Source organism: Triturus cristatus, chromosome 6, assembly GCF_964204655.1.
Source record: "Triturus cristatus chromosome 6, aTriCri1.1, whole genome shotgun sequence".
In the NCBI taxonomy this organism is placed as follows: domain Eukaryota; kingdom Metazoa; phylum Chordata; class Amphibia; order Caudata; family Salamandridae; genus Triturus; species Triturus cristatus.
In genome coordinates, this window is record NC_140589.1 from 1,044,269,530 (window position 1) to 1,044,297,477 (window position 27,948).

The 27,948-nt window shown below is 48.6% G+C and overlaps 1 protein-coding gene across 15 annotated transcripts in view; it reads left to right on the plus strand.

The window, feature by feature from the left end:
• PTPRK (protein tyrosine phosphatase receptor type K) overlaps positions 1 to 27,948 on the plus strand; it is a 1,135,739-nt gene that overhangs the window by 859,208 nt on the left and 248,583 nt on the right. For all 15 annotated transcript variants that reach the window (XM_085611847.1, XM_085611842.1, XM_085611846.1 and 12 more), the window contains one exon: positions 13,050 to 13,323. In XM_085611847.1, coding sequence (XP_085467973.1) covers positions 13,050 to 13,323 — 274 coding nt within the window. The remainder of the gene's footprint in view (positions 1 to 13,049; positions 13,324 to 27,948) is intronic.

Sequence of the window (27,948 nt, forward strand, 5' to 3'; positions counted from 1 at the left end):
GGCAGGCTGTATTCAGGTATGGACTTGAAGCTCCGCCCATATTTTTCATCAGCTTGTCATTATCCACTGTATACTGTGGCTTTTTGTTGGTCAAAAGGCTTAGTAGTCCCTCCTTAGTACCTCCTTGTCCCATTTTGTAACCTCCCATGAGAACAACGTGTGTTGTTACTCAGTAGGCTTTAATTACAGCGTCCAAGCACTATTTTCTCAAATGTCATTGTCCTGCCTGCAATTGCAGGCAGGACACGCTCTCTCCTCTCTCTTTAACAAAATATTTATAGCACGGGCGCCAAACGCATTTGTTATGCAATAGGTCCCGCATTTGCAAGAGTTTAAGGTATTGGCATTGTAAATGACAATGCCTTTTATTTATCTGTTTTAAAAACAACACATAACTAAAAGGCATTGTCATTTGCAATGTCAATAGCTCAAACTCTTGTAAATGCGAGACCTATTGCATTGCAAATGCTTGTTATCTTTGGTCTTCGTTAATGAGGTGTAGGAACCCTAAGTAAAGGAAGCCCAGTGTTCTAAACATGCATACCACATGCTATTTAGTTATATTGCCTGAGAATGCTAAGTGCGTACTACTAACTATATTCCACCAGTAGATCAAAGTTTTGGACCTCTTTGAAGCAAACCCAGCCCTTCATCCTCACAAATGACAAATCTTTGGTAGGACAGATATATATAAAACAAATTATTATTGACTTTGGTTTTTGAGGGACCTGTGGAAATATCAGTTGAACTTTATTCTATCATTTTTTTCTGTGAAGTATCTGCAATTGGTTTTTTCCTGTGGCACTAATATGAAAATACTTAAAGTAAAACTCTCTATGTCTATACATAATTATACCAGAATCCGTCTTAAACGCGAGGCAGCTCTAAACCAAACAAAACATTCCCTGCAGTAATCTTGTTGGGAGGCTTCCTCGACATCAATGTTTGACCAGCTCTACAGAGACACAAATAGGTCTCGTTTTTTAAAAAGTGCTCTCAATAGCTTTATTTTCTGATGACAGATAACTACACTGTATGTGTGTGTCACTTTGTCCATTCCTTGGATGTTTCTACCACAGAAGGGGTGTGGAGGGGAAGTGTTTTCATTCACTTCTGTGCTGTCTCATTGACTAGAGCTGGTGCAGCATAAGCGTGTTCCATGATGTTCATCTCTGACCTGAGGCACAATCTGGGCTATTCAACACTTACAATCTCCAATACTGATTAACATTGGATCACAACGTGTTCTAAAATGAAGAAACGGTGGAAGTGTTGAACTTTTTGGGATACATTGTCTTCTATCTGAACCATGAACCCACTTTTGTTCATTCACTATGATTTTTCTCCATGTCTTATATACCGTTTAATATTTCAACTTAACTTGTCTTGGTTTTAATTTTCTCACAACCTTTTTTGGTTTTAATTTTCTCACAACCTTTTATGGAGTAATAGCGGCATTCTTTACATTTGTTCTGTTCCAGTGGCTCTTTATCTCCTAGTTCAGGGTCCTTTAGCAATAATTTTGACATAATCAGAAACCTCTGTCTTATTTAACGCTTAAATCTCTTTTCAGTCCAAAAAGGTGGATATACATGAGTGACCAATGCAGATCACGAGTATTCTTCTGGCAGGCCCTCAAGCGTATTTGGTGCCCCAAAAATCTATGTACATTCTCCCTTAGTAGGTCTACGTCCTGCAAATCTGGAAAAGGATCTGTGCATTGAGTTAGTCTAAAAGACACCAAATTTGCCAATTTCAGCCCCTGTGGTACATTGTGATTGTCTACTTTTTTCCCTAACACACATCTGCATAAAGGTAATTCCAACTGTTTGGTTTGCTCTATACTAAGGCTATGATTTGAAAATTGAGAGGGATTGTATCAGCTGAAGATGACCAGAACCAGCCTTGCGTAACATTTTTTTTAAAACCTCCTTGAAGCAGGTGCTAAAATGGGGAAATGTTTTAATTGCAACAAGCATTCAACACATTGCATGTGTGATTCGCTGTAAAGCACACAATGTGTGTCATGTATAAGGATTTATCTGGACATAGGATTTTGTACTGGCAAGTCACTGTTCCAGTACATAGCCAATGCTACATAGCATGCACACATCTATGCACCATGGTGTAAAGTTTGTATGTGGTGCTAGGCAGCCTGTTTGTGTGCCAACACAATGGTAGTGAGCAGCAGCAGGCCATTGTTTAAAAAATACAGTTCTGCGCTGTTTTCTCTTGTTAGCATAGCCCAGCCCTCTGGAGCGGCGATTACAGGATAACCAGTCTATTATTCTGAAGTTTTAGCCTCTATCCTTGATTTTGGTGAAACTGACTCTGAGGCTGCTAGGCCTCATGGCATTGTTCTGGTGAAGCATGCCCACTGACACATGCAGACATTACAGTGGGACCTGAAGCCCCAGTGGATTCAGCATCAAGGGAATCTCTCTGACCTAGTTCAGATATTGGTAGGAACTGCAAAAGAACTGAAAAGGACTTGCAGTTGTGGCTAATGAGCCACAATTGGATCAGCGGCAGACTCCTCTCCCTTCCCCACCCAGATCTCACAATGGTCATAGATGCATCACTCCTGGGTTGAGGTGGTCATCTGGGAGAGGTGGAGATCAGCGAACTCTGGTCTCCGGCAGAGTTTCAGCTCCACATCAACCTGTTGGAGTTGAGACCGATATGATTGGCATTAAAAGCCTTCCATCCATTAAAGGGAAGCTGGTTCAGATCTTTATGGACAGCACCTCCGCCATGTGTTACTGCAACAAACCGGATGGAGTGCGGTTTTTGGCCCTGTGCTAGGAGGCTCTATGTTTCAGGATGAGAATGGAATACCAGGACACATTCCTGGTCATGCAGCATCTGGCGGGATATCTAAATGCCAGGGAGGATGAGCTCAGTCAACGATGCCTCGTGAATCACGAGTGGTGCCTTCATTCAAAGATGGTCCAAGGCCTTTTCAGGGATTGCCAATTCCATTGATCCTCTGTCTGCACCCTTATCTGAAGTTGTTTTGTTTGCATTCTTCCTCGCCTGGCAAGCCCTCGCTTTGGTAAAACTTAAACTGTGTCTTATGGCCATCTTGGCATTATAGCCGTTGGAGGGTCAACTCTCTCTGTTCGAGTCACCCGATGTTAATCATTTCCTGAAAGGTTTTCAAAACATGTTTCCTCCCACACCATTTGTCATGCCCCAGTGGGTCCTTAATTTAGTTATTATGTTCTCATGTGCTCACCTTTTGAGCCCATCTACAGTGTGCACTCTTTTGCTCACCTTTAAAACAGTCTTTCTCGTGGTTATTGCACATGCCAGGAGGGGTTAGAGAGGTGCAGGCGCACTCAATCAACCCTCCGTATACTACCTAATTCCTGGAAAAACTGGTCCCTTGAACCTAGGCCTCTTTCCTACCCCAGGTTGTGACACCTTTTCAACTTGGGAAGAACATCATACTGCTGACCTTCCTTCCTCCACCTCACCCTTCCATAGCAGAGGAGAGACTCCATTGTCTGCATCCGAAAAAGAGCGTTATCTTTCTGCATTGATCGTACTAAAGGCATCTGGGTGGACGATCAACTGTGGGATTTGCTGGCACAAATAAAGGCAAAGTACTGCAAAAGACAACTATCTCCAGCTGGATTGTCCTCTGCTTTAAATCTGCTGAGAACTGAGCAAAAAGCATCCCTTCTCAGGTCGAAGTCCTCATTCCACCGGAGCCAAGGCTGCGACCACTGGGTTAGCTTGCAGAGTGCCAGTCCTGTACATCTGTTAGGTAGCTTCGTGGGCATCAATGCACACATTTGCCAAATACTACTGCCTAGACAGGTCTGGCATAACAGGCATTTCACCCATTTGGTACTCCAGGACTTTTTAGAATTAACAGTCCGTAGCCCCATCTCTGGGGAGACAATGCTTTGGTATCTATTTTAAGATCAGGAATCTGCAAATAGAAGTCTGTATCAAAGGAACAAGTTATTTACCTTTGATAATGCCTTATCTGGTAGAGACTCAGTGTAGCCACAGATTAGTAACGGACCCTCCGCATTCTGCGAACAATGGTTTCCAACTTAAGAAGGCACTTCAGGTCCTCACTCTGACACACTTGTTCAACACCTTTGTATGGTTCCGCGCTTCTGGTGTGGAAAAATAGTCACGAACCTGAGGTCAGCGCTCTGGGGTGGACGCCTATTTAAGCACCGCACATGTCACTTCTGGCGCTTGCAATGACGAAAGTGCCACATGGGGCCTAGGGACGCCACCTACTGGCGCATAAGAAGACTGCTCAGAATTTTTTTCCAGATACAGTCTGATGCCTGGGGAATATTCTGAGGAAGGAATCTGCAGCTAGATAGTCTCCACCAGATAAGGTGTTAGCGAAGTTGAGTAACTTTGTTAATTAATGCTTAATATTGCACCATCCTATTTCCCACCATCCATCGAGACGGAAAGTGACATTACTGGTTTCCCGCTAAAGCCATATTTAAAAGAAGAAACCAAGCAAGAGGACTTAACTTCACCCATCAGCACAGGAAATGACATCATGGCACCCTGGACTTCTCCTCCCAGGACCTACATAATAACAGCTGCAACACTGACACGCAACGGAAGCGCTGCAAAAGGCAAGCCCGTCTGCACATTTCCGCACCTGGACTGCGCCCAGTGCCAGAAACCCAGGTCAGATAACTGCCCACTGATACTCTGCATAACTTCTTAGGTCGCTAGACCCCTAATGCTGCCCCCCCCCCCCCAACTACTGCCGCGCCGAACCTTACTCTGCGGTAGGTTTCCCCTGTAGCTACTGCCAGTTCTCCACGCAAGCATCAACACTGACTACACTTCCACCCCACCCCACATGCTACAGCATATCCACACATCAACACTACCCACTCGCATGCTTGCTTCTCAACACACGATCACTCAGTAAACGCACAACAGAAATATGGAACCTCCTGAGACGCGATACACCTGACAACCTCTTCATCACAGAGACCTGACTTAACCCGTCTTTGGTTCCGGATATCGCTATGCCAGTCTCAGTGGGTTACAAGATCACTCAACAGGACTCCAAGAGAGGAGGAGGACTTACTATCATCTATAAAGAATCCATCAAATACACAACATTCACAGAGAATGGCACCTCATTCATGGAACACCTGCACGTCAAGGTTTTAATCTCCGAAAAACTAATCATTAGTGGAACCCTTGTGTAGCAACTACAAGCCACCTTTACCAACCTCATCAACTCTTATGTTGCGTGCTGACCTTCAACTCCTGAGTTTGCATTCTCCTTGGTGACCTCAAATTTCACCTGGAAGATGGATACGACCTCTGCTCCACAGCGCTCCTTGAAAGCTTGAGCAACGTTGGACTCACCCAGCTCATCGCAGAACCAGCGCAAACCTTATGACAAACACTGGACCCCATCTTCACCACAAGTGAACACATCAAATACAACTCCACCACACAGCTCACATGGACCTACCACTCCATCATCCGCTATCAAATCAACACTCCTCAAGTCAACACCCCTACCAGGTTCAGCACTCCAAGCCACAGCTGGGGCAGCATCACAGAAGGAGATTGGCTCAGCGCCCTCAGCAGGGCTCGACCTAGCCCCACAGACAACCCTGACAAGGACATCAACAACTGGATCAAGATCTGCACGAAGTCCCTGGCACCCAGCAAACCCAACAAGCATAGTATATCAGACAAGCAGACCAGCTGGTACACAGAAGACCTTTGGATCAATAAACAACACTGTAAACAGCTAGAAATGAAATGGAAAGCCAGCCATAACACCACAGGCAGAACTACCTACAAGGCTGTATTTAAAGGCAAATTAGAGACACCAAGAAAAAATCCCTAGTCCCGTACATCGATCCAAGCTCCAACAGCTGCAAGGAGATCTTCTCCATCATCAAGGATTTCACCTCTGCCACGGTCAACATTACTGCCTGCAACAACTCTGTGACAACCTATCCAATTTTTTCCACAACAAAGTCGCAAACGTCTACAGCATCTTTATACACCAACCCCACCACTCAGTGCTAGCCTACCCACCACCAAGCAAGACTGCCACCTGACCAAATTGACCACATTCACCAGAAACAGCGCAGCGACTATCACACTTCGCCATCTTCTAGACAACACACAATCATACACAAAAAAAACACAGCACCAAAACACTCAGTGCATCAACCGGCGACATTCGAAACATCCTGGACCAAGGACAAAAGGCAGCCTTTATCCTGCTCGACCTCTCTGCAGCCTTTACCACTGTCTCCCACAACACCTGCATCGGAAGACTCCATGAGATTGGCATACAAGGATCCGCTCTTTAGCAAAGGGTCAGGCTGCCACCCTACACATTGGAGACCAAGAAATTGATATGCGGTGTCCCACAGGGATCATCTCTCAGTCCCACTCTTTTCAACATATGCATGACACCGTTTGCCAAAATCATCCGATCACAAGTCACCAATGTCATCGTCTACGCCAGTGACACCCAACCCATCCTTTCCCTGACGGACAAAACAAACACCACCAGAACCAACTCCACCAAATGCATGACCATGGCAGCAGACTGGATGCGAACCAACTTCCTGAAGCTCCACTCAGACAAGACAGAAGTACTCGTCTTCGGAAACGAGACCTCCCAATGGGATTCCACCTGGTAGTCGTCGGAGCTAGAACCAACACTCACAGACCACTCAAGAAATCTAGGGATCGTCCTAGAAAACAAACTCAACATGATGGATGAAGTCAGTGCAGTGCTTAATTTTAGCTGCTGGTTTCTGGCTCTCAACACTGGCACTCCAGCACTCATGACATTCTGCCACATGATAGAATGTCTGTGTAATTTTGAGATGACCACAACAGCTTTTGAATATTTCAATATATTAAATATCAATAAGACCTGCAACAAAATTTTAATAGCTTTGGGTTTCCTGGAATAGTCTGAATTGTCATGTTCGTAGTTGTGTTGGTACTGTCATAGGCAGTGCTGGCAGCGACAATGCGTGGCACAAGCTGTGGTGGCCTCTTGAGTAGGGCAGTGGCACTTAATTTTTTACAAATTAAGAATTGACGCAGTGTGCACATCCTGTTTCCTCACCCTGCGCACGCTGCAAATGATCTTCAAATGGTTGCCTCAGAACACCAGATGGACCATCCCACACGTACTCATCACGAGCAGTATGGACTACGGCAACACTTTCTATGCCAGAATCTCCAAACAACTCCTCCACAGACTCCATACCATCCAGAACGCAGCTGCAAAATTCATACTCTTCCTCCGACACCGAACCCACATCACACCACAGCTCAGGAAGCTTTACTGGCTCCCCATTGACAAGCTCAGGCACTTCAAACTTCTCGCACACACATACAAAGCCCTACAAAACACAGGAGTAGAATATCTGAACAGCCGCATACACATCAACTCACTGGTCACCTTCGCTCTGCCTCACTCTCATACACTCCCCAGGTCCGCAAAAACAAAACTGGAGGTGACTCATTCTCTTACATCACTCATTCTCCTACATCACACCCAAGACAAGGAACGACCTCCCTCAGCACTTCAGAGCCTACTCCTCACTTCTTGAGTTCCGCAAGAAGCTGAAGAACTGGCTCTTCATATAAGCAAATTGGGAGGGACCACACACCTACACACCTAGCCCAATCGCCTGGATACTCTCTCGGGTGTTTAGTGCGCTATACAAATCAACATAGCATTACATAAACAGACATTTTCAGTACTATCTCTCTTGTGTGTAAGGAGATTTTTTTTCTTTTTTTTGTGGCGTGAGTTCCCTTACTGCTGTTATATACTTTACCTTGCCTCGTAAAAGGAAAATAAAAAAAAAACATTCCGATTGGTTTCTGTGAGTCACTTATAGTTCAAGTGTTAAGTTTGTGACTCGAGAAAACAAGTAACATGGCTTGCATTATGGCGGGGATAGAGCGAAATTGTCATAAAGTGCTTCTATGTGCTATTTTCCCACTGATTTTGTCGCAGACTAAATCCACAAACCTTTTTCAGAAAGGCACCGGGGTCAGTTAAGATTAGTTTTCTTAGGCTGAAAGCCATCTGCCTCGATTTCTAACATTTTGTCATTGACAACTATGGAGAGCCGGGGTAGTAGTCTATTTTGGTCAAGTGGACAGATTTCGGTCCATCTGTGCCTGCGTTAGAGCTTGTCACTTGTACTTTAGATCTGCATAGCTATGAGCCAAGATACCGTAGATGCCACAGCGAGGTCAAGAGGCAGAGGAGCCTGTCAGCAGATGCCGCCTCTAATGATATGACAACCGCAAATTGGTGCTCGAGGCGCAGCCTGGAGGCAGTCATTATGTCAGGCCTTGAAGTCGAGCACGCCATAGAGTCCTAGCAAAAGAAAATGTGAACTCCATGTTATAAAAAAAATAAAACAGACAAATGGATTCGTCTTTTCCAAGTTTGTTGCTTTGCTCAGTATTGTTTTTCGGTTGTTCAATTTTACAGCAGTCTGAAGAAGGCCTATTGATGTGGAAGTTTGCGTTCCTTTGTGACCGCCTTTTTCGGGGGGGGGGATCAAAAACGTAAAACAAGGTTGACCTCTGCAAGGAGCAGAGAAGGCCTGAGATTGTTTGTTTTAATATCCACAGCATTTGCCTCCTCCTCTGAAGCTCCGGGAGGGTTGGTAGAGAGCCCCTGTTTGATCGTGGGCCCAAGTCGATGGAACTCCGCCACCAAGATCACACTGACGTGAATGTGTCGCCATCCACAGAGGAAACGCTTGGATTAAAAATAGCTTTTGGGCGAGTTCCCGTTGTCGGAGTCCTGTCTTCACATCTGCACGAACACTTAGTACTCATGTTTTAATGTGCCAGGAAAGAGATGTCCTGTTTTTTATGCTGAACATGTGCTGCTTTCGTTAAAGGGACACAAGCCCTCAAGAGATGTCGCAAGTCTGTAAGAAATAGTAAACTTGTTAACAAAGAACTTTATTGCACCGCCTGAAACCGAGTTTAGTGTTACCCGCTCGTGATACTATTTAGGGCTGCCCATCTTGGCAACATCTGGGCTTCAGGGTGGTGTGTAGTTGCTTTCTACTTTGTGAAATGCAGACCGTTTACTAAGCCTGGAAAGTCAGCTGACGAGTTTGTTTATCCCACTAACGTTTGTCAGCAATATGGTGATTATTCCTTTGACAGATACATTTATTCTTACAACATACACATATTTTTAAAGTTGTATTTTCTTAATCTCATCACTTGGCGCCTGATTCTATTTACACAGACCCCTCAACTAGGTTTTGATTATCTCCTGCTCAGAGCACTCGGGTCAGATTATGTTGGCAGTGAATCTGGTGCAGAGGCCCAGGTTCTACCTCAGTTTGGTAATTTGTTGTGTTGTTCCTTTTCCTGTTGGATTCCTTCTCTGATGAATTGATCACCAAGCTGAAGGTCGGTGATTTGGCCTCGGTCCATGATTCCTATCTAGGATTTAGCAGCATGGGTGTCAATAGGTGCACGGATTATTCCTGCACTCGCCGCCCTTTTTCCAGCACTTAATTTCCTGACCAGTCGTTAATTCCCTGGCGACAGCACACCTGGCAGTGATCCACTTCTTGGTCCCTGGTTTGGTTGCTCTCGCTAGGCCTTCTAGTGTGGTACCCACATCAGTAGACCTGGATTCTAACCTGCTTCAAACAAGAAGCCAAAATCAGTCGATCTCGGCGATGAACGTAACACAGGATTGAACGCCAAAGCAAGGAGCCAGACAATGTGTATCCTACTGTATAGTCATTTTCATTACTAATCCGAAAAAGCTCTAGAGGCAGGATTAGTTGAGTGAGTCCAGGAGCCCTATGCTTGAAAATAAGGACATCTGTTCTCTGGTTGAATACTTTATTTTCCCATACAAAACCATCCCATACCATCTTAAACTAAATAATGCTAATAGTTTGGACAAATAGGGTTTTGTACCATTAACTTGAATTACATTATTTTGTTCTTGTAGTGTTAAAATTACTTTTAAGTCCTTAACTTTATTTTTTTCAAATTATTAAATGTTTGTTTAGCCCCAAAACCCTTCTATCGTATCCCAGAACCCTTGTTTACCACATTTAAAAAAAATAATAATCTGCCAGCTATTAGCAGGGCCAAGCTTCACATCTCTTCACGGGTACTGAGCAAAAACAATCTTTGGCGCAATTTTGACTAATAGTTTGTGCCCTCGCCTCAGGAAGAGTATAGTTCAACCTTTGAAAGAGCACAGCTCAAAAGAAATTGATGACCTCCACAATATGTTGAGAACTGCTGCGTGGTCCATGACCCCTGGGCTCGCGATCTAATGGCAAGCATGAGTGAATCCATGTAAATTGAGAGAAAGTGATTGCCTTGCCCTTAGATTGAGACTTTGGACAAGGTGCTGCAGTAGTGCTTAACTGGCTCAGTCACTGGTAAAACAGGGAGTTAAATCGAGGGGTACAGGTCAGACCACAGCCTTCCCTGTTTTTGCCTGTGGACTTTCATTCACACTATTTCTATATAAGGCCTGGTTTTCATTACAACCTCGAGTCCGTGCTGCTTTTTTGTGCCTCAACCTCGGACTCCAAGAGGAGGATGAGACTAAGCCATCCTGACTTGTCTCGGCCAAGACCAGCAGGGCAAGAGAGCTCCAGCCTCATCACACACATCCAGGCAAAGGGAAACAGCCTCAAGTCACAAGGTGACTGTGTCCACATGGAGAACGCACCAACGTGCTTTTGTTTTCTGGAAGCACATCTAGACTGTAAGCACGAGGCTGGAAATGGGACATTGAGGTTTACAGTTCAGCACCAATGTAAATATTGCTATGAGTGCTTCACAGACGCTGGACTGTGTCCACTTTTGCAATGATATCAGATAGGCTCATGCAGACTTATGTCCCTCTTTCTAAGTGGCACAACTGCTGTATGCTGTCTTTCGTGGCATCTATATTATGAAGTTTATGTATAAGGCGCGTCCTGCTGGCTCTCAACACTAGGCAGACTGTGAAACTGCTAGCACTCTTCTCTACAATTTGAACATGCTGCCTCACTGTGGTACACCGTAGGCTGTGGTCAGATCGTACTCCTGCTGCAGGGACGTAACACTGGCCCCTGGGTGCAGAGGGCTCACCCTTTCTGGGGCCCTCAATTCTGTCTAAACCATTTGGGTAGCTGGGAGGTATGGGAGTTTGTGTCCCCTCACCACATTGTGAAGGGGGCTGCCAACATTTTTTGGTTCTGCCAGAATCCTGTTATAGGTGGCAACCCAGGCCTCCCTCTCTGGGCTCCTGGCGAGCAATGTACTACTGATGCAGGAAGGTAGATTTAGCTCAAGGAAATGAGCTAACCGATTTCCCCACCCTCCTGAAAAGCCTTTTGTACTCCTGGACTGCTGCATCTTGTGTAGTTCCTAGGAGCAACTTATTAACACACTGAATTTACTTGACTTTCTGGGTTGTAGCTCCTTCCATTTTCCAAGCTGCCTTACCTTATACCAATGATTGTCGTTCTGCCTGGTGGAACATAACATTGTTGAGGTGTGGCCATAATTTACACTAGCTCCTTATTTTGATTAGTCCTTTTTTACTACTTTGCCAGAGTAAAGTCATCCACATAGTTCTATACACAGGATGTCTACATTAAAGTGTGTACGTGCCTGTCATGAGCAGTGATGTCATTTCCTTTCATCCTCTCCGCATTATCTAGTCCAGCTGTCCACAGTGCAACTCTGCAAACCGAGATCCTCTCACCACCCATCAGTGGCGTAACACAACTTGAGGGGTCTCCCTGCAAGATGTATGAAGCCCCCCTCCGGTCTTAATCAGGAGCTCTCAGGCCAGGGTAATGTGCGGAGGGGGCCCCTGCAGCTTGGGGCCTATATTATGCCACTCTCGCCCATCAATTTTCCCCCCACTTAATGGGACGAGACATTCTCATACTATGGCTAAACTCCATGCCCTCTCCCTGGCTCAGCACAATGCAGGGTGACTTGGAGGTGATATAATTTTTGTCAGATGCGTTCTTAGTTCCTATCTGGACAGAAATACCGATCTGCATTCTTTTAATTTTATTACATGCGGTAGCCTAGATGCAGGATGCTTCAAAAAGCACTGTTGATATATAGATTACCCCCTGAGCACTGCTGTTCCTTAAATGAGAAATCCTTTACTTTAACTGTCCGTGGTGGGACTTACCAGAGCCAAAGCAGTGTTGGTGGCTTTTTCCATGTAGATGCTTGTCTAAGATTAATGCAGGGCGGCTTTGTAGTCTACTCCACACGTTCTGCAGCCATTAAGCTCTTGATGCTCTATCTCATGCGGGCGCACAGTTTGGCGAAGCAGCCTTAAGAAGTCAGTTTGCTTATGTTGTTGTCTGTGCATGTTGCCTTTCTTCTGCTCTCCGTTGGTCTTGCTGTGGAATCGGGCAGTTCACAGGTGTAGTATTGGGATAATCTGCGTTCTTCTGTCCCTAGTGTGTCCCAGGTCTCTTAGCCATTGCAGCCCACTATTAGGCTCTTTTTTGAGGGGGGAGAATGGCAACAAAGCATCCCCGCGAGGGAAGAGGGGAATATGGCTGCATTTTAGTGCCTACCCCCAAATGTTGCCACCTAGGCTATGTTCTCTATTTGCCGCTTTACTAAGCAGTCTCTAGTCCCACCACTGGGTAGCAGAGATAATCACGTGTTCGTTGTAAGATCTTCCAAACTAGGAATAACGTAGCTCCCTTAAAGTTAACTACTAGCTTTTTTGATCTACCAGCAGTTGTATGTTAGGGCTTTAGCCCTACCAAACGGTGATTTCAGGGAGCAACTATGATTGGGTAAAGGAATTATTCTAGCTTTAAGCTACTATAAGATCATTTGAGTGACTCATCCCGTCAATTGGTATAGCCTTTCTGTATAAGTTATAATTACTGCTATGTGACTTATTAGTGATCAATCTGTGATGTTTTAGTTTTTTTTAGTTTTCGTACAGCTGTGAAATATTGTAATGCCCTGCAACAATGATCTCGTTTTTGTTTGATTGTGTTTTTAAGTGCTTATCAGATTGTTGTGGAGGAGCTGCACTCACATCGAGCAAAGCGGGAAACCGGTGGCATGGAATGTTACCAGGTTCCAGTGACCTATCAAAACTCTGCCAGTGGAAGTTCCCCTTACTACTTTGCTGCTGAGCTTCCTCCAGGGAACCTTCCAGAGCCGGCTCCATTCACAGTGGGTGACAACAGGACATATCAAGGTTTTTGGAACCCTCCGCTAGCCCCTCGGAAGGGATACAACATATATTTCCAGGCAGTGAGCAGTGTGGAGAAGGTAACATTCTACAGTTTGCTATTTTTTCTAGCTAGATGAATGGTTTGCAGTCCTTGTGCAGACTTCTAGTATGTGCTCTAACTTAAAGCTAGTCATATTCCTGGTTACCTAGTTACAGAGAAGCAGGGGAGGAGTTTTACTGCCAGATACAGCTGGCGATTTTGAAACAGTGTAATTTTTCACTTCTGAACTTCAGTCAAAAATGCAGTTTATAGCCACTTACTTTCATTTCAATATTGATGTATTTCGAAATCAGTTTCTGTTTCAATAGGATCAAAACACAGAGAGCTCGGAAACATGCTTGATTTTTCCAATTCTCCTTATGATCAGAACTTTTGCTAGGGTCAGATGATACTTTTATGTTTGATAGTGCTTCTCTCATTTCCCAATGCGTTTTTAGGTCAACGTGCCTATCGGGCAGCACAGCTAAATGCTTCTTGGGAACATTCTGAAAGCTGACCTAAGAATGCATTCCATCCATTGCTTATCAATGGCATACTGGCTTATAATTCACATTTGCTTGATTTCTATGCGCTGGCTTTATTTGTTTACGGCAGTCCAGTATGTCTTTGTCCCTCCAGTGAAGCGTAGCGTGTTTACTGTATTTCTGAAGGAGTGCTCCATTTCTGTAAACAGGTCTTTAAATGTCGTCGTTGTTCTGGTCACATTTGCTGTGGATTTAAAGACCGAGGCCAACTGTCTTCTGAGGGAGTTTGGGGTTTACCTTTATTTCTCTGACTTCAAAGTGAGAGGGTTTGTCTGACAATCTGGAGGTGTGAAAGGAAAGTTTTTCTAGCACACAACATAATTTGAATGTCTGTAAATGAACTGGACAAATATTTCACAATACATCATAATTAGGAAAGCTCAAATGAAGCACATTTTATTGTAGTTCTGAAGTGTGCTGGAAACAAATATTTTATTACGATCAAAACAAATGAATACACTAGGTGTTGCCATCTCTACACATGATTGTTTGTGCGCTATATAGTTTTATCAGTAAAAATGCATATCAATGCAAATACACTACCACACCATGCATACTCCACTCTACTCTATGCCCCCTTTCTCCTCTCTACGCCAATCCACTCCACAACATTCCACTCTGACACCCTACGCCGCTCCACCCTACGCCGCTCCACCCTACGCCGCTCCACCCTACGCCGCTCCACCCTACGCCGCTCCACCCTACGCCGCTCCACCCTACGCCGCTCCACCCTACGCCGCTCCACCCTACGCCGCTCCACCCTACGCCGCTCCACCCTACGCCGCTCCACCCTACGCCGCTCCACCCTACGCCGCTCCACCCTACGCCGCTCCACCCTACGCCGCTCCACCCTACGCCGCTCCACTCTACGCCGCTCCACTCTACGCCGCTCCACTCTACGCCGCTCCACTCTACGCCGCTCCACTCTACGCCGCTCCACTCTACTCCACTCTGCTCCCAAACGGAGCATGAGGAGGGGGCAGGGCTGCTGCTGAACGACAACAGAGAGAGCACAGCACTTCAGTTTAAAGTGCACATGTCTTTTTGTCCGGCCATCTTGAGACAGCCAGCCACACATGCGCACTTAAACCTCTCTAATCTAGCTGTCTTAAGACATCTAGGTTGGAGAAAGCAAAAGCCTCCAGCTGTGGTGCGCCGAGTTAGGCCGCTCAAACCACTCCTAGCACTGCTCTCGTGCTGGTGAGAGCAACGCTAGGATCGTTATAGGGCATTTGGAGTGTGCCTGCCTGCCTCGAGGAGAGAAGACTTTTGAGGAGGAGAAGGAGGAAGAGGAGGTCACGTCGCACTCGCAGGTAAGTAGGTTTTTTAATGTCCCACCCTCTATGCAACTGTGCAACACTCCACTTTAACACTCTACTCCCCTTTAACACTCTACTCCCCTCCACGACACACAATGCCTCTCTCCACTGCACTCCACTCTGACACTTTACTCCACTCTACACTATCACTCTGTGCCCCCCCGCTCTGTGCCCCTCCACTCTGTCACTCCACAGCACTGTACCCCTCCACTCTGTCACTCCACAGCACTGTACCCCCCTCTGATGCCGCCCCCCCTCTGATGCCGCCCCCCTCTGATGCCGCCCCCCCTCTGATGCCGCCCCCCCTCTGATGCCGCCCCCCCTCTGATGCCGCCCCCCCTCTGATGCCGCCCCCCCTCTGATGCCGCCCCCCCTCTGATGCCGCCCCCCTCTGATGCCGCCCCCCCTCTGATGCCGCCCCCCCTCTGATGCCGCCCCCCCTCTGATGCCGCCCCCCCTCTGATGCCGCCCCCCCTCTGATGCCGCCCCCCCTCTGATGCCGCCCCCCCTCTGATGCCGCCCCCCCTCTGATGCCGCCCCCCCTCTGATGCCGCCCCCCCTCTGATGCCGCCCCCCCTCTGATGCCGCCCCCCCTCTGATGCCGCCCCCCCCTCTGATGCCGCCCCCCCCTCTGATGCCGCCCCCCCTCTGATGCCGCCCCCCCTCTGATGCCGCCCCCCCTCTGATGCCGCCCCCCCTCTGATGCCGCCCCCCCCTCTGATGCCGCCCCCCCTCTGATGCCGCCCCCCCCTCTGATGCCGCCCCCCCTCTGATGCCGCCCCCCTCTGATGCCGCCCCCCCTCTGATGCCGCCCCCCTCTGATGCCGCCCCCCTCTGATGCCGCCCCCCTCTGATGCCGCCCCCCCTCTGATGCCGCCCCCCCTCTGATGCCGCCCCCCCTCTGATGCCGCCCCCCCTCTGATGCCGCCCCCCCTCTGATGCCGCCCCCCCTCTGATGCCGCCCCCCCTCTGATGCCGCCCCCCCTCTGATGCCGCCCCCCCTCTGATGCCGCCCCCCCTCTGACGCCGACCCCCCTCTGACGCCGACCCCCCCTCTGACGCCGACCCCCCCTCTGACGCCGACCCCCCCTCTGACGCCGACCCCCCCTCTGACGCCGACCCCCCCTCTGACGCCGACCCCCCCCTCTGACGCCCGCCCCCCCTCTGACGCCGCCCCCCCCTCTGACGCGGCCCCCCCCTCCTCCGACGCCGCCCCCTTCTGGCGCTGGCCCCCCTCTGGCGCTGGCCCCCCTCCGACGCCGGCCCCCCTCCGACGCCGGCCCCCCCTGTCGCCAACCCCCCTCTGACGACGCCCCCCCCCTCTGACGACGACCCCCCCTCTGACGACCCCCCCTCTGACGCCGGCCCCCCTTCTGACACTGCCCCCCCCTTCTGACGCCGGCCCCCCTCTGAAGCCACGCCACTACACTCCACGCCACCCCATGCCTCTACACTCTACGCTGTGTCACTCTGTGCCAACCCACTTCACTGTATATGACTCCATACCACTCTAAAACACTCCACGCTGTGCCACTCCACTCTACAACACTGCATGCTGTGCCTCTCCACTCTGCACCTCTCCACTCTGCGCCACTCCACTCTGCGCAGCTCCACTCTACTACACTTCAGTCTGTGCCACTGTACTCCACTCTACTATACTCCCCTCTGTGCCACTCTACTATACATCCCTCTGTGCCACTCCACTCCACTTTACTACACTTCACTCTGGGCCACTCCACTCTACTACACTTCACTCTGGGCCACTCCACTCTACTACACTTCACTCTACTACACTTCACTTTGGGTCACTTCAGTCTACTTCACTTCACTCTGGGCCACTCTACTCTACTACACTTCATTCTACTACACTTCACTCTGTGCCACTCCACTCTACTACACTTCACTCTACTACACTTCACTTTGGGTCACTTCAGTCTACTTCACTTCACTCTGGGCCACTCTACTCTACTACACTTCATTCTACTACACTTCACTCTGTGCCACTCCACTCTACTACTCTAAACTTCACAACATTCTACTCTGTGCCACTACACTCTGCGCCGCTCCACTCTGTGCACTACATTCTACTACACTCTACAACCCTTCACTCCACAGCACCTCGCTCTGTGCCCCTCCACTCTACTACACTTCCCTCTGTGCCTCTCCACTACACTTCCCTCTGTGCCACTCCAATCTACTATACTTCACTCTGAGCCACTCCACTGTACTACACTTCAGTCTGGGCCACTCCATTCTACTACACTTCACTCTGGGCAACTCTACTCTACTACAATTCATTCTACTACACTTCACTCTGTGCCACTCCATTATACTACACTCCACAACATTCCACTCTGGACCACTCAACTCTACTCTACAATGACACTCCACAATGCTACACTACTTCACTCTATGCCCCTTTACAACCATCTACGCCACTCTACTCTATGCCGCTTCACTGCAATCAACTCTGCCACTCCACACGCCTCCACTGCACTCAACTCTATGCCACTCCAATCTACGATACTCAACTCTATGCCTCTTTACACCACTCTATGCCACTTTACTCCCCTCTGTGCTACAACACTCCACTCTACTTTAAAACACAATACGAGACTCCACTGTATGATAATACTCTGCTACACTACACTTTATTCCCAGTCCAAGACACTCCACGAAACACTACGACTCTCCACTCTACGACTCTCCACTCTACGACTCTCCACTCTACGACTCTCCACTCTACGACTCTCCACTCTACGACTCTCCACTCTACGACTCTCCACTCTACGACTCTCCACTCTACGACTCTCCACTCTACGACTCTCCACTCTACGACTCTCCACTCTGATACTCCTCTCTACAACATTCTGCTCTATGCCCCTCTTTTCCGCTCTGCTCTAGGCCCCTCTGCCTTAGGCCCCTCTGTTCCGCTCTGCCTTAGGCCCCTCTGTTCCGCTCTGCTTTAGGCCCGCTGTTCCGCTCTGCTTTGGGCCCCTCTGTTCGGCTCTGCTTTGGGCCCCTCTGTTCGGCTCTGCTTTGGGCCCCTCTGTTCGGCTCTGCTCTAGGCCCCTGTGTTAGGCTCTGCTCTAGGCCCCTGTGTTAGGCTCTGCTCTAGGCCCCTGTGTTAGGCTCTGCTCTAGGCCCCTGTGTTCGGCTCTGCTCTAGGCCCCTGTGTTCGGCTCTGCTCTAGGCCCCTGTGTTCGGCTCTGCTCTAGGCCCCTGTGTTCGGCTCTGCTCTAGGCCCCTGTGTTCGGCTCTGCTCTAGGCCCCTGTGTTCGGCTCTGCTCTAGGCCCCTGTGTTCGGCTCTGCTCTAGGCCCCTGTGTTCGGCTCTGCTCTAGGCCCCTGTGTTCGGCTCTGCTCTAGGCCCCTGTGTTCGGCTCTGCTCTAGGCCCCTGTTCGGCTCTGCTCTAGGCCCCTGTTCGGCTCTGCTCTAGGCCTCTGTTCGGCTCTGCTCTAGGCCTCTGTTTGGCTCTGCTCTAGGCCTCTGTTTGGCTCTGCTCTAGGCCTCTGTTTGGCTCTGCTCTAGGCCTCTGTTTGGCTCTGCTCTAGGCCTCTGTTTGGCTCTGCTCTAGGCCTCTGTTTGGCTCTGCTCTAGGCCTCTGTTTGGCTCTGCTCTAGGCCTCTGTTTGGCTCTGCTCTAGGCCTCTGTTTGGCTCTGCTCTAGGCCTCTGTTTGGCTCTGCTCTAGGCCTCTGTTTGGCTCTGCTCTAGGCCTCTGTTTGGCTCTGCTCTAGGCCTCTGTTTGGCTCTGCTCTAGGCCTCTGTTTGGCTCTGCTCTAGGCCTCTGTTTGGCTCTGCTCTAGGCCTCTGTTTGGCTCTGCTCTAGGCCTCTGTTCGGCTCTGCGCCCCTCTGTTCGGCTCTGCGCCCCTCTGTTCGGCTCTGCGCCCCTCTGTTCGGCTCTGCGCCCCTCTGTTCGGCTCTGCGCCCCTCTGTTCGGCTCTGCGCCCCTCTGTTCGGCTCTGCGCCCCTCTGTTCGGCTCTGCGCCCCTCTGTTCGGCTCTGCGCCCCTCTGCTCCACCCTGCACTGCGCCCCTCTGCTCTGCGCCCCTCTGCTCCACCCTGCACTGCGCCCCTCTGCTCCACCCTGCACTGCGCCCCTCTGTTCCACCCTGCTGCCCCCTGTTCCACTCTGCGCTCTCAAATCTACTCCTTTATTCTACAACACTCCATGTATCCCACTCCTCTGTATAACTCTCCACTCTACTCTATCCTACTCTCTCCTACTCTGCGACACCCCACTCTATTCCACTCCACCACCTTCCAATGCACTCCACTCTACTCTTAACCAGTAGCGGCCCGTTGAGGGAGTGCTGCGGGGCGGGGCAGGGGAGGGGCATGGTGGGGGGTAGTAAACTCCGGCTCACGGCCGACGGGAGTAGTGTAAACAAATAAATAAATAAAACGAATTTCATTGCGCGCGCTGAAACGCATTTGGTGTTTCAGCGCACGCAACGAAATTCGTTTCATTGATTTATTTGTTTACACTACTCCGGTGGGCAGTGAGACGGAGTTTATTACCTCCCACCCCGCTCCTCCCCCACCACACCTCACCGCCCTGCGTGACTCCCTCCACAGGCCGCTACTGCTCTTAACTACACCACTTTACTTCTCTATGCTGTTCCACTCTACACTACAATCTGACACTCCATTCTGACACTGATACTCCACTCCACGATACTCCACTCTGACTCCTCTCTATGACCCTCCTCTACGACCCTCCATGACTCTCCACAACACTCTACACAGACATTCTGCTCTACAACACTCTGCTCTATGCCGCTCCATGACACACTACGCCCCTCCGCTCTACGCCCCTCCGCTCTACCCCCTCCGCTCTACCCCCTCCGCTCTACGCCCCTCCGCTCTACCCTATACCACTCCACATACACCATGCCACACCACATATGCCACGCCACACCACATATGCCACGCCACTTCAGTCAGGCCACTCTACTCCACTCGTGCTTGAATAGCAAGCAATGAAAGCAGAGATTTAACCTAATCAAAGCAGTTCTATAGAGCTAATACTCTATGTGAGGGATACACACAAAATTGACAAGGTGGGTCACGAATAAGAAGACAGCAAATGAGTGACCAGAACATTTTAAAAATGGGTGGGCTTCAAGCCCCCCTATGTTTATGGTAAGCCACAATATGGCTTACAACAGACAGTGCATGCACTCTCTAGTATGCTCGTCCTAACAAAGGAATACAACTAGGAAAGAAAGGGTAGTTTTAAAAAGGGTACAAAAAAGAGAGGGTTAAATGAAGTAAGAGAAAATATATGGAGGGTGTTCTATATCTACAGATAATGAATCTGTTCGAGGCATATGAGCTGCAGATTACACACTTGTGCATAGATCGCCATCTGGTGTTGGGCCCGGATGTTTGCAGTTGTTTTTCCTCTTGGAAAGTCTTTGGAAGTCACGAGGTCGGTGACTCCTCCTTTGGATCGTATTGCACATGGGCTTCGGCTCCATCCTCACATTGTTTTTTTCTGGCATCAGGCTCGGATGTGATCTTCGCGCTCCGGTTCCGAACAGCTTCCAGTTCGACGATCGACGCGCAATCCTCACCCCAACTTGCGGTATTGTTTTCGATCACGATCTCCCCACTCGACGCGCATCTGATCGGCAAAAACCTTTGATTCCGGTCGTCGACGACGGCCTTCGGGCCTAACCAAGCTCCGGTCCTGGCTAATGGAAAGGACTCCCTTCAAGAAGTGCCCTCGATGTGGGTCCAAGTTCCCCCACACCGATCTCCATGAAGTATGTCATCTCTGCCTCTCCCCTGAACACGAGGCTCGAGATTGTCCGGCGTGTAAGTCCTTCCGGTCCAAGAAAACCATTTGAGACCGAAGGGCTAGAAGAACCATGGCACACTCGTCGACGACGATTCCGGACGACATCTTCGGGGAAGGCGTCGACGCTCCAGAAGAACACCACACCGACAAGGGACTCGTCAGCACCTCCGAAGCAGACGATTCAGATGTGGAAGACAACACTCCGGCACAGAGGGTCGTGAGTACTAATCCAACCCCCTCCCCCCACACTGTAAGTCCTTCCGGTCCAAGAAAACCATTCGAGACCGAAGGGCTAGAAGAACCATGGCACACTCGTCGACGACGATTCCGGACGACATCTTCGGGGAAGGCGTCGACGCTCCAGAAGAACACCACACCGACAAGGGTCTCGTCAGCGCCTCCGAAGCAGACGATTCAGATGTGGAAGACATCACTCCGGCACAGAGGGTCGTGAGTACTAATCCAACCCCCTCCCCCCACACCGGCACCGAAAAAGGCTTCGGTCACGCCTTCGCCTCCGGGCCTAAGCAAGACCGAAGACATTTCTTCCCAGACCGCACCTTCGGGCCCGATAAAGAAGCAGATTAAGCCTTCTGGCGGCTCAGGCTTGAGCCAGCCCACCGTTGGTGCCGATAAACACTCTTCGACACCGAAAAAGAAAATGGCCTCCGCTTTGACACCGAGCCCCGCACCGAAAAATTCTGTGTCGAGAACCAGCTCCAGCTCCTCGGTGCCGACACCATCTTCGGCACCGACAAAAGCACACAAGGCCACCGACACTTCGAAGCCGAAATCCACCTTGGCGCCGACCAAACAATCAGACTTTTCCAAGCATAGTTCCAAACAACGAACCAGCGCGGATAAAGCCACAAAACCAACGGCCCGACGTCTTCGGTGCCGACGGACCAACCAACATCACCAGAACTTTTTACACCGGATCCATTACAAAAAACACTAACCAAGGATCCTAAAACCGGACATTTGATGCTCTCCATCAAAAAGAGACAGCTGGATAAACCTGCTCCGCCTCCACCTCCAAAGAGGAAGGACTCTGCTACCTCTCCTTTCAGAATACCTTCCCCCACCGCCTCCTCCACCTTCCCCTCCTCCACCATCTCCGCCCCCACCTCATCATTCCCCAACACCCTCTCCGGATGATGATGATCAGGGGGATCCTTATGATGACATCGGAGACGTGCCCCAAGATTTACCTACAGGGGACCTCACTCCCACAGGCTCCCCAGACCCATGGGACAATTATAATATCCCTGACATCCCTAACTTCCCACAGGATGATCTCTACCCTTCCAGACCTTCCCCACCAGAAGACTCACTGGGGTTCAACCATCTACTACAAAGGGCAGCACACTATCACGGGGTAGATCTCCATACCGACCCCGTGGAGGAGGATTTCCTCCTCGATACGTTTGACACCACACATAGGACTACCTCCATATTGCCTATGCTCAAGGGAGTTATAAAACATGCGCCAGAGGTCTTTAAAGACCCAGTCAGAGCCAGGGTCATTAACCCGCGCATTGAAGAGAAATATGAATCCGCCCCTACAGATCCCTCCTACATCAGAGGGCCAGCACCACTAGATTCTCTGGTAGTGTCCACAGCACGTAAAAGGGCCAACTCCCAAGCGTCAGGCGAAGCACCACCACCTGACAAAGAGTGTAAACTCTTGGACGCATCAGGCAAGCGTACTGCATCCTAAGCTGCCAACATATGGCGTATCGCTAATACACAAGCGCTACTAGCCAGATATGACAGGGCCCATTATGACAAATTAGAAGCCATAATGCAACATCTCCCTGATAAATACAAACCTAGGGCCAACGAGTTAATTTAGGAGGGCAAAACCATTACTAATACCTCCATACGTTGTGCCCTAGATGCAGCAAACACAGCCTCCAGGGCCATCAATACTAGTGTCGTCCTCCGTCGCCATGCCTGGCTAAGGATCTCCGGTTTTAAATCGGAGGTACAGGCCTCCATCCTCAACCATTCCTTTGACCAGGAACATCTGTTTGGCCCAAAAGTGGATGAGGCCCTAGAAAAGATGAAAAAAGACACTGACACAGCAAAATCCATGGGAGCTTTACAATCACACTCTCCCAGGCGCTCCCTTCACCGCTCTTCCTTTCGGAGCACATCCAGAGGCTACTCCTCCGACACTGCTTCCACTTCATATAAGGCCCCTACCCAGTCCACCTTTACAAGGGGCTTCCAAAGAGGCGGCTACAGGGGCAACAATAACAAAGGCAGAGGCAAAACAAACACCGCCCGCTCTGCCACCGCACCTACCCAATGACTTCCCTCCACTCCCCCCAGACCATCCCACTCCGGTCGGGGGCAGACTGCAAAATTTCCTCCCTGTCTGGGCCACCATCACCTCAGACAAATGGGTAACACAAATAATTCGGTCAGGCTACTGCCTAGAACTAATATCTACACCCCCAAACATCCCACCCAGACAACGCCCAATGTCACAAGAACATCTAACACTACTAAAGCAGGAGGTAATCTCCCTCCTACAGAAAAGGGCGATAGAACACGTTCCTACCAACCAACGAAATATGGGGGTCTACTCCCTATATTTTCTCATACCAAAAAGGGACGAGACTCTGCGGCCCATCCTAGACCTCAGGCCCCTAAACAAATACATACACTCAGACCATTTTCACATTTTAACACTTCAACAGGTACTTCCACTGCTTTCCCAAAATGACTTCCTGACCACTTTAGACCTAAAAGACGCTTATTTCCACATTCCAGTGCACAACGCTCACAGGAAGTTCCTCAGATTCGTAGTGGACGGCCAACACTACCAATTCAAACTACTCCCGTTCTGAGTCACAACAGCACCACGTGTATTCACCAAGTGCCTAGCAGTAGTGGCAGCACACCTAAGGAGACAACACATCCCTATCTTCCCATACCTAGACGACTGGCTAATAAAAGCCAGTTCATACAGCCAGTGTGTACAACACACGCATGCCACCATCCAGCTACTTCACCAACGGGGCTTCACAGTGAACCACGCAAAGTCCCATCTACAACCATCCCACATAAAACAATTCTTCGGTGCCACCATAGACACCTCAAAAGCGCTAGCCTACCCCAATCCTGCCAGGATTACAAGCATTCAGGCTCTACGCGCAAAATTCATAGCACAACACTCCCTTCCAGCTCGAGTGTTTATGCAACAAATAGGGATGATGGCCTCTTGCATCTTCATAGCACCTCACGCAAGACTCCAGATGTGTTCTCTCCAAGAGTGCTTAGCGCGCCAATGGAACCAGGCCCAGGGTCAATTAACAGATCTGGTGTTGGTAGACAGTCGCACCCATCGCTCTCTGCAGTGGTGGACCACCACAAACCTTTCCACAGGTCGACCGTTCCTTGACCCGGTTACCCAAATAGTACTAATCACAGACGCATCGCTCTCCGGCTAGGGAGCTCATCTATTACATCTCGCCATGCAGGGCACATGGACACCTCAACAAAAGTTACTCCACATCAACCATCTGGAGTTACTAGCGATCTTCTTAGCCCTACAATCTTTTCAAACACAGATTTCAGGCAAGGCAGTCCTAATCCACACAGACAACATGACAGCCATGTACTATATTCAAAAACAAGGCGGCACACACTCTCCACAGCTCTCTCAGCTAGCACAGAGCATATGGAGATGGGCCATACCCCAGAAAATCTTTCTCCTAGCTCAGCATGTCCCAGGAGTACAAAACACTATGGCAGATCTGCTCAGCAGACAAACACAACAAATCCACGAGTGGGAACTCCACCCACAAGTTCTACACCCATACTTTCAGATGTGGGGGCATCCACAGATAGACCTCTTCGCCACCCACGAAAACACCAAATGCCCAAGCTTCGCCGCCAGATATCCACACCCATTGTCCAAAGGAAATGCGATATGGATGAACTGGTCAGGCAAATTTGCGTACGCTTTTCCGCCTCTCCCACTCATTCCACTAGTGGTGCGCAAACTACAACAACATTCCCTCACACTAATCCTAGTAGCTCCAACTTGGGCCAGACAACCGTGGTACACCACACTGCTGGAACTATCTGTAGTACCGCACCAAAAATTACGCCTCTTTCCACACCTCTTAACCCACAACCATTGAGAGATCAGACACCCGGACCCAGCTCAGCTCAACCTTGCGATCTGGCTCCTGAAGTCCTAGAATTCAGTTATCTAAATCTTCCCCCTCACTGTATGAACGTCATCAAGGAAGCTAGGCGACCCACCACTATAGCGTGCTACGCCACCAAGTGGAAACGTTTTGTTGTCTATTGTCACAACACCATCGATCCCCTAGACGTCTCTATTCAACACATCATAGGCTACTTACTCCACCTACAAAGGTGTAATCTAGCCTATACGTCCATTCGCCTGCACCTCGCAGCTATAGCAGCTTACCTACAAAACAGGCAACATCTATCACTCTTTAGAGTACCTGCCATTAAAGCCTTCATGGAAGGCCTTAAAAGAATAATTCCCCCCAGAGTGCCACCCTCACCTGTGTGGAACCTAAATATCGTTCTCACCAGACTAATGGGGCCTCCCTTCGAACCATTGCACAAATGTGAACTTCAATTTTTAACCTGGAAAACCGCTTTTCTCGTAGCCATCACTTCCCTCAGAAGGGTCAGTCAGATAAAAGCATTTACCATTCAAGAACCTTTTCTACAAATGCACCATAACAACGTTGTTCTCCATACCAACCCAAAATTCCTCCCTAAAGTCATTTCTCCTTTTCACCTAAACCAATCTGTAGAACTACCAGTATTCTTCTCGCAACCACAAACTGTTGCAGAAAGAGCTCTACACACACTAGATGTCAAACGAGCCTTACTCTACTACATCGAGAGAACACAACCTTTCCGTAAGACCAAACAACTGTTTCTCTTTCTCTCCACCACACAAGGGCAACCCCATCTCCAAGTCGGGGATAGCTAGGTGGATTGTCAAATGCATTCAGATTTGCTACCACAAAGCAAAACAAACGCTATCCGTTCCCCCTAAAGCCCATTCTACACGTAAAATAGGGGCTTCAATGGCTTTTCTACGAAACATCCCATTAGATTATATCTGCAAAGCAGCTACATGGTCAACACCGCACACTTTCACTAAACACTATTGTGTAGATGTGCAAACTAAGCAAGAGGCTAGTGTGGGCCAGGCTGTACTCAAAACATTATTTCAAACCACTGCAACAGATATGGGTGGTCGCCGCTAACGGTGGGTACTGCTATATAATCTATGCACAAGTGCGTAATCTGCAACTCGTATGCCTCGAACGGAATATGCTACTTACCAGCATGCATCTGTTCTTGGCATGTAGAGCTGCAGATCTACACACGCCCACCCGCCTCCCCGGCTACCTTTATCTGTTCCAGTTTATCTTATTTAGATACAACACACATGGGCATCTTCACTGCTTATTACTATGCTCCATCATATCCCTGCTGGCGAAAAACAATCTGAGGATGGAGCCGAAGCCCATGCGCAATACGATCCAAAGGAGGGAGTCACTGACCTCGTGACTTCCAAAGACTTTCCAAGAGGAAAAACAACTGCAAACATCCGGGCCCAACACCAGATGGCGATCTATGCAAAAGTGTGTAGATCTGCAGCTCTACATGCCAAGAACAGATGCATACTGGTAAGTAGCATATTCCTTCCGCTGCAGGTTCCGTGATGCACATACTGAAACAAATTAACCCCTCCACCCATTGTTTAAACAATGAATATATTATCTCTAGGAAGACGGATAAGTTATGGCCTTGATTGGATGCATCGCATAAATGTTGAAAATGTACTTCTTTTTTTTAAACGGAATCGCATAATACTTTGGCAGTGTTGGGGGAACTTAATTCACTTTTTAAAAAATTGAATGTGAATAAAGAGTCCTTTTCAAACATGCTCTTACGCCATGATAAAAGCATTGTTAAAAGCAAACACCCATGATCTAGTCGTGGTAAAGAAAGTTCGATGTATTTGATTATCATAAGTTGAAACCTTATATAGAATAATAATAAAACATGTGCCCAGTGGGAGAAGGGGAGGAATAGAGAGGCCTTGAGGCTACTTGTTTCAGTGTTTTCAAATGCATTGTTAGTTTAGTGAAGAGTCATTAAAAGTCAGTCCTGGAAAAGAGGCACATTGGTGTGAAAATGTTATTGTTTTCTTTCTAGGTTCAATAGACAGAGATATAGCTATCCCCATTCAGTGCAGGTATGTGTTTAGAGCCTGGCACTGGGGACAAGGGACTTTTTCAGGACATGAGGTCTGTCCAGTCCTCGAAGAGAACTTGGTTTCTATTTCTTCTTTTTTTATGTAAATGCACCTTTCTTGACTTGTACTTGCACAGTTTCTCCTGGGGCCCTAAATATTCTTTGGGTCTAGTTTAACTATTCAGTGAACTCGACAGTTGTTTATTTTGTTCAAAGCCAGTACGCTGGTGTTGTTCATTGCTGATTGATTGATGTCTAATTAATCAGAGCAATCTAGCAACACTTTCTCCTTTTCTCAGTACCATTACATCAAATGTGGGTGCTGCTATACTGGACAATAAAACAATGAAATGTTAATTTGTAATAGGGTTAGTCACTTTTCTAAAACTGGATCCTGCACGTCTTCTAAGCCTATGTCACTATCCACTCGTTCTTCCCTTACATGTTAGTATATACTTTGCTTTCCTGTAACATATTTTTGATTCCTGTGAAAAGTTTTTGAAACTCTGGCAACTGTCACTGGGCTTAGGTGAGTTATGTCTAAAAGGAAACTAATGCTAAATTCTGGAGGCAAAAACGCTGAATATATACTTATGACTCTAGCTGTAGGACTTTCTTCAGTATGAACATCTAATACTTACTGGGCTTTTACAGAAAGTGCTATTTTGTCAGTGGGATATCACGGGACAAGATATTGTCACTTGATGTTTTGAAGCTGTTACAGGAAAGTAACTTATTATT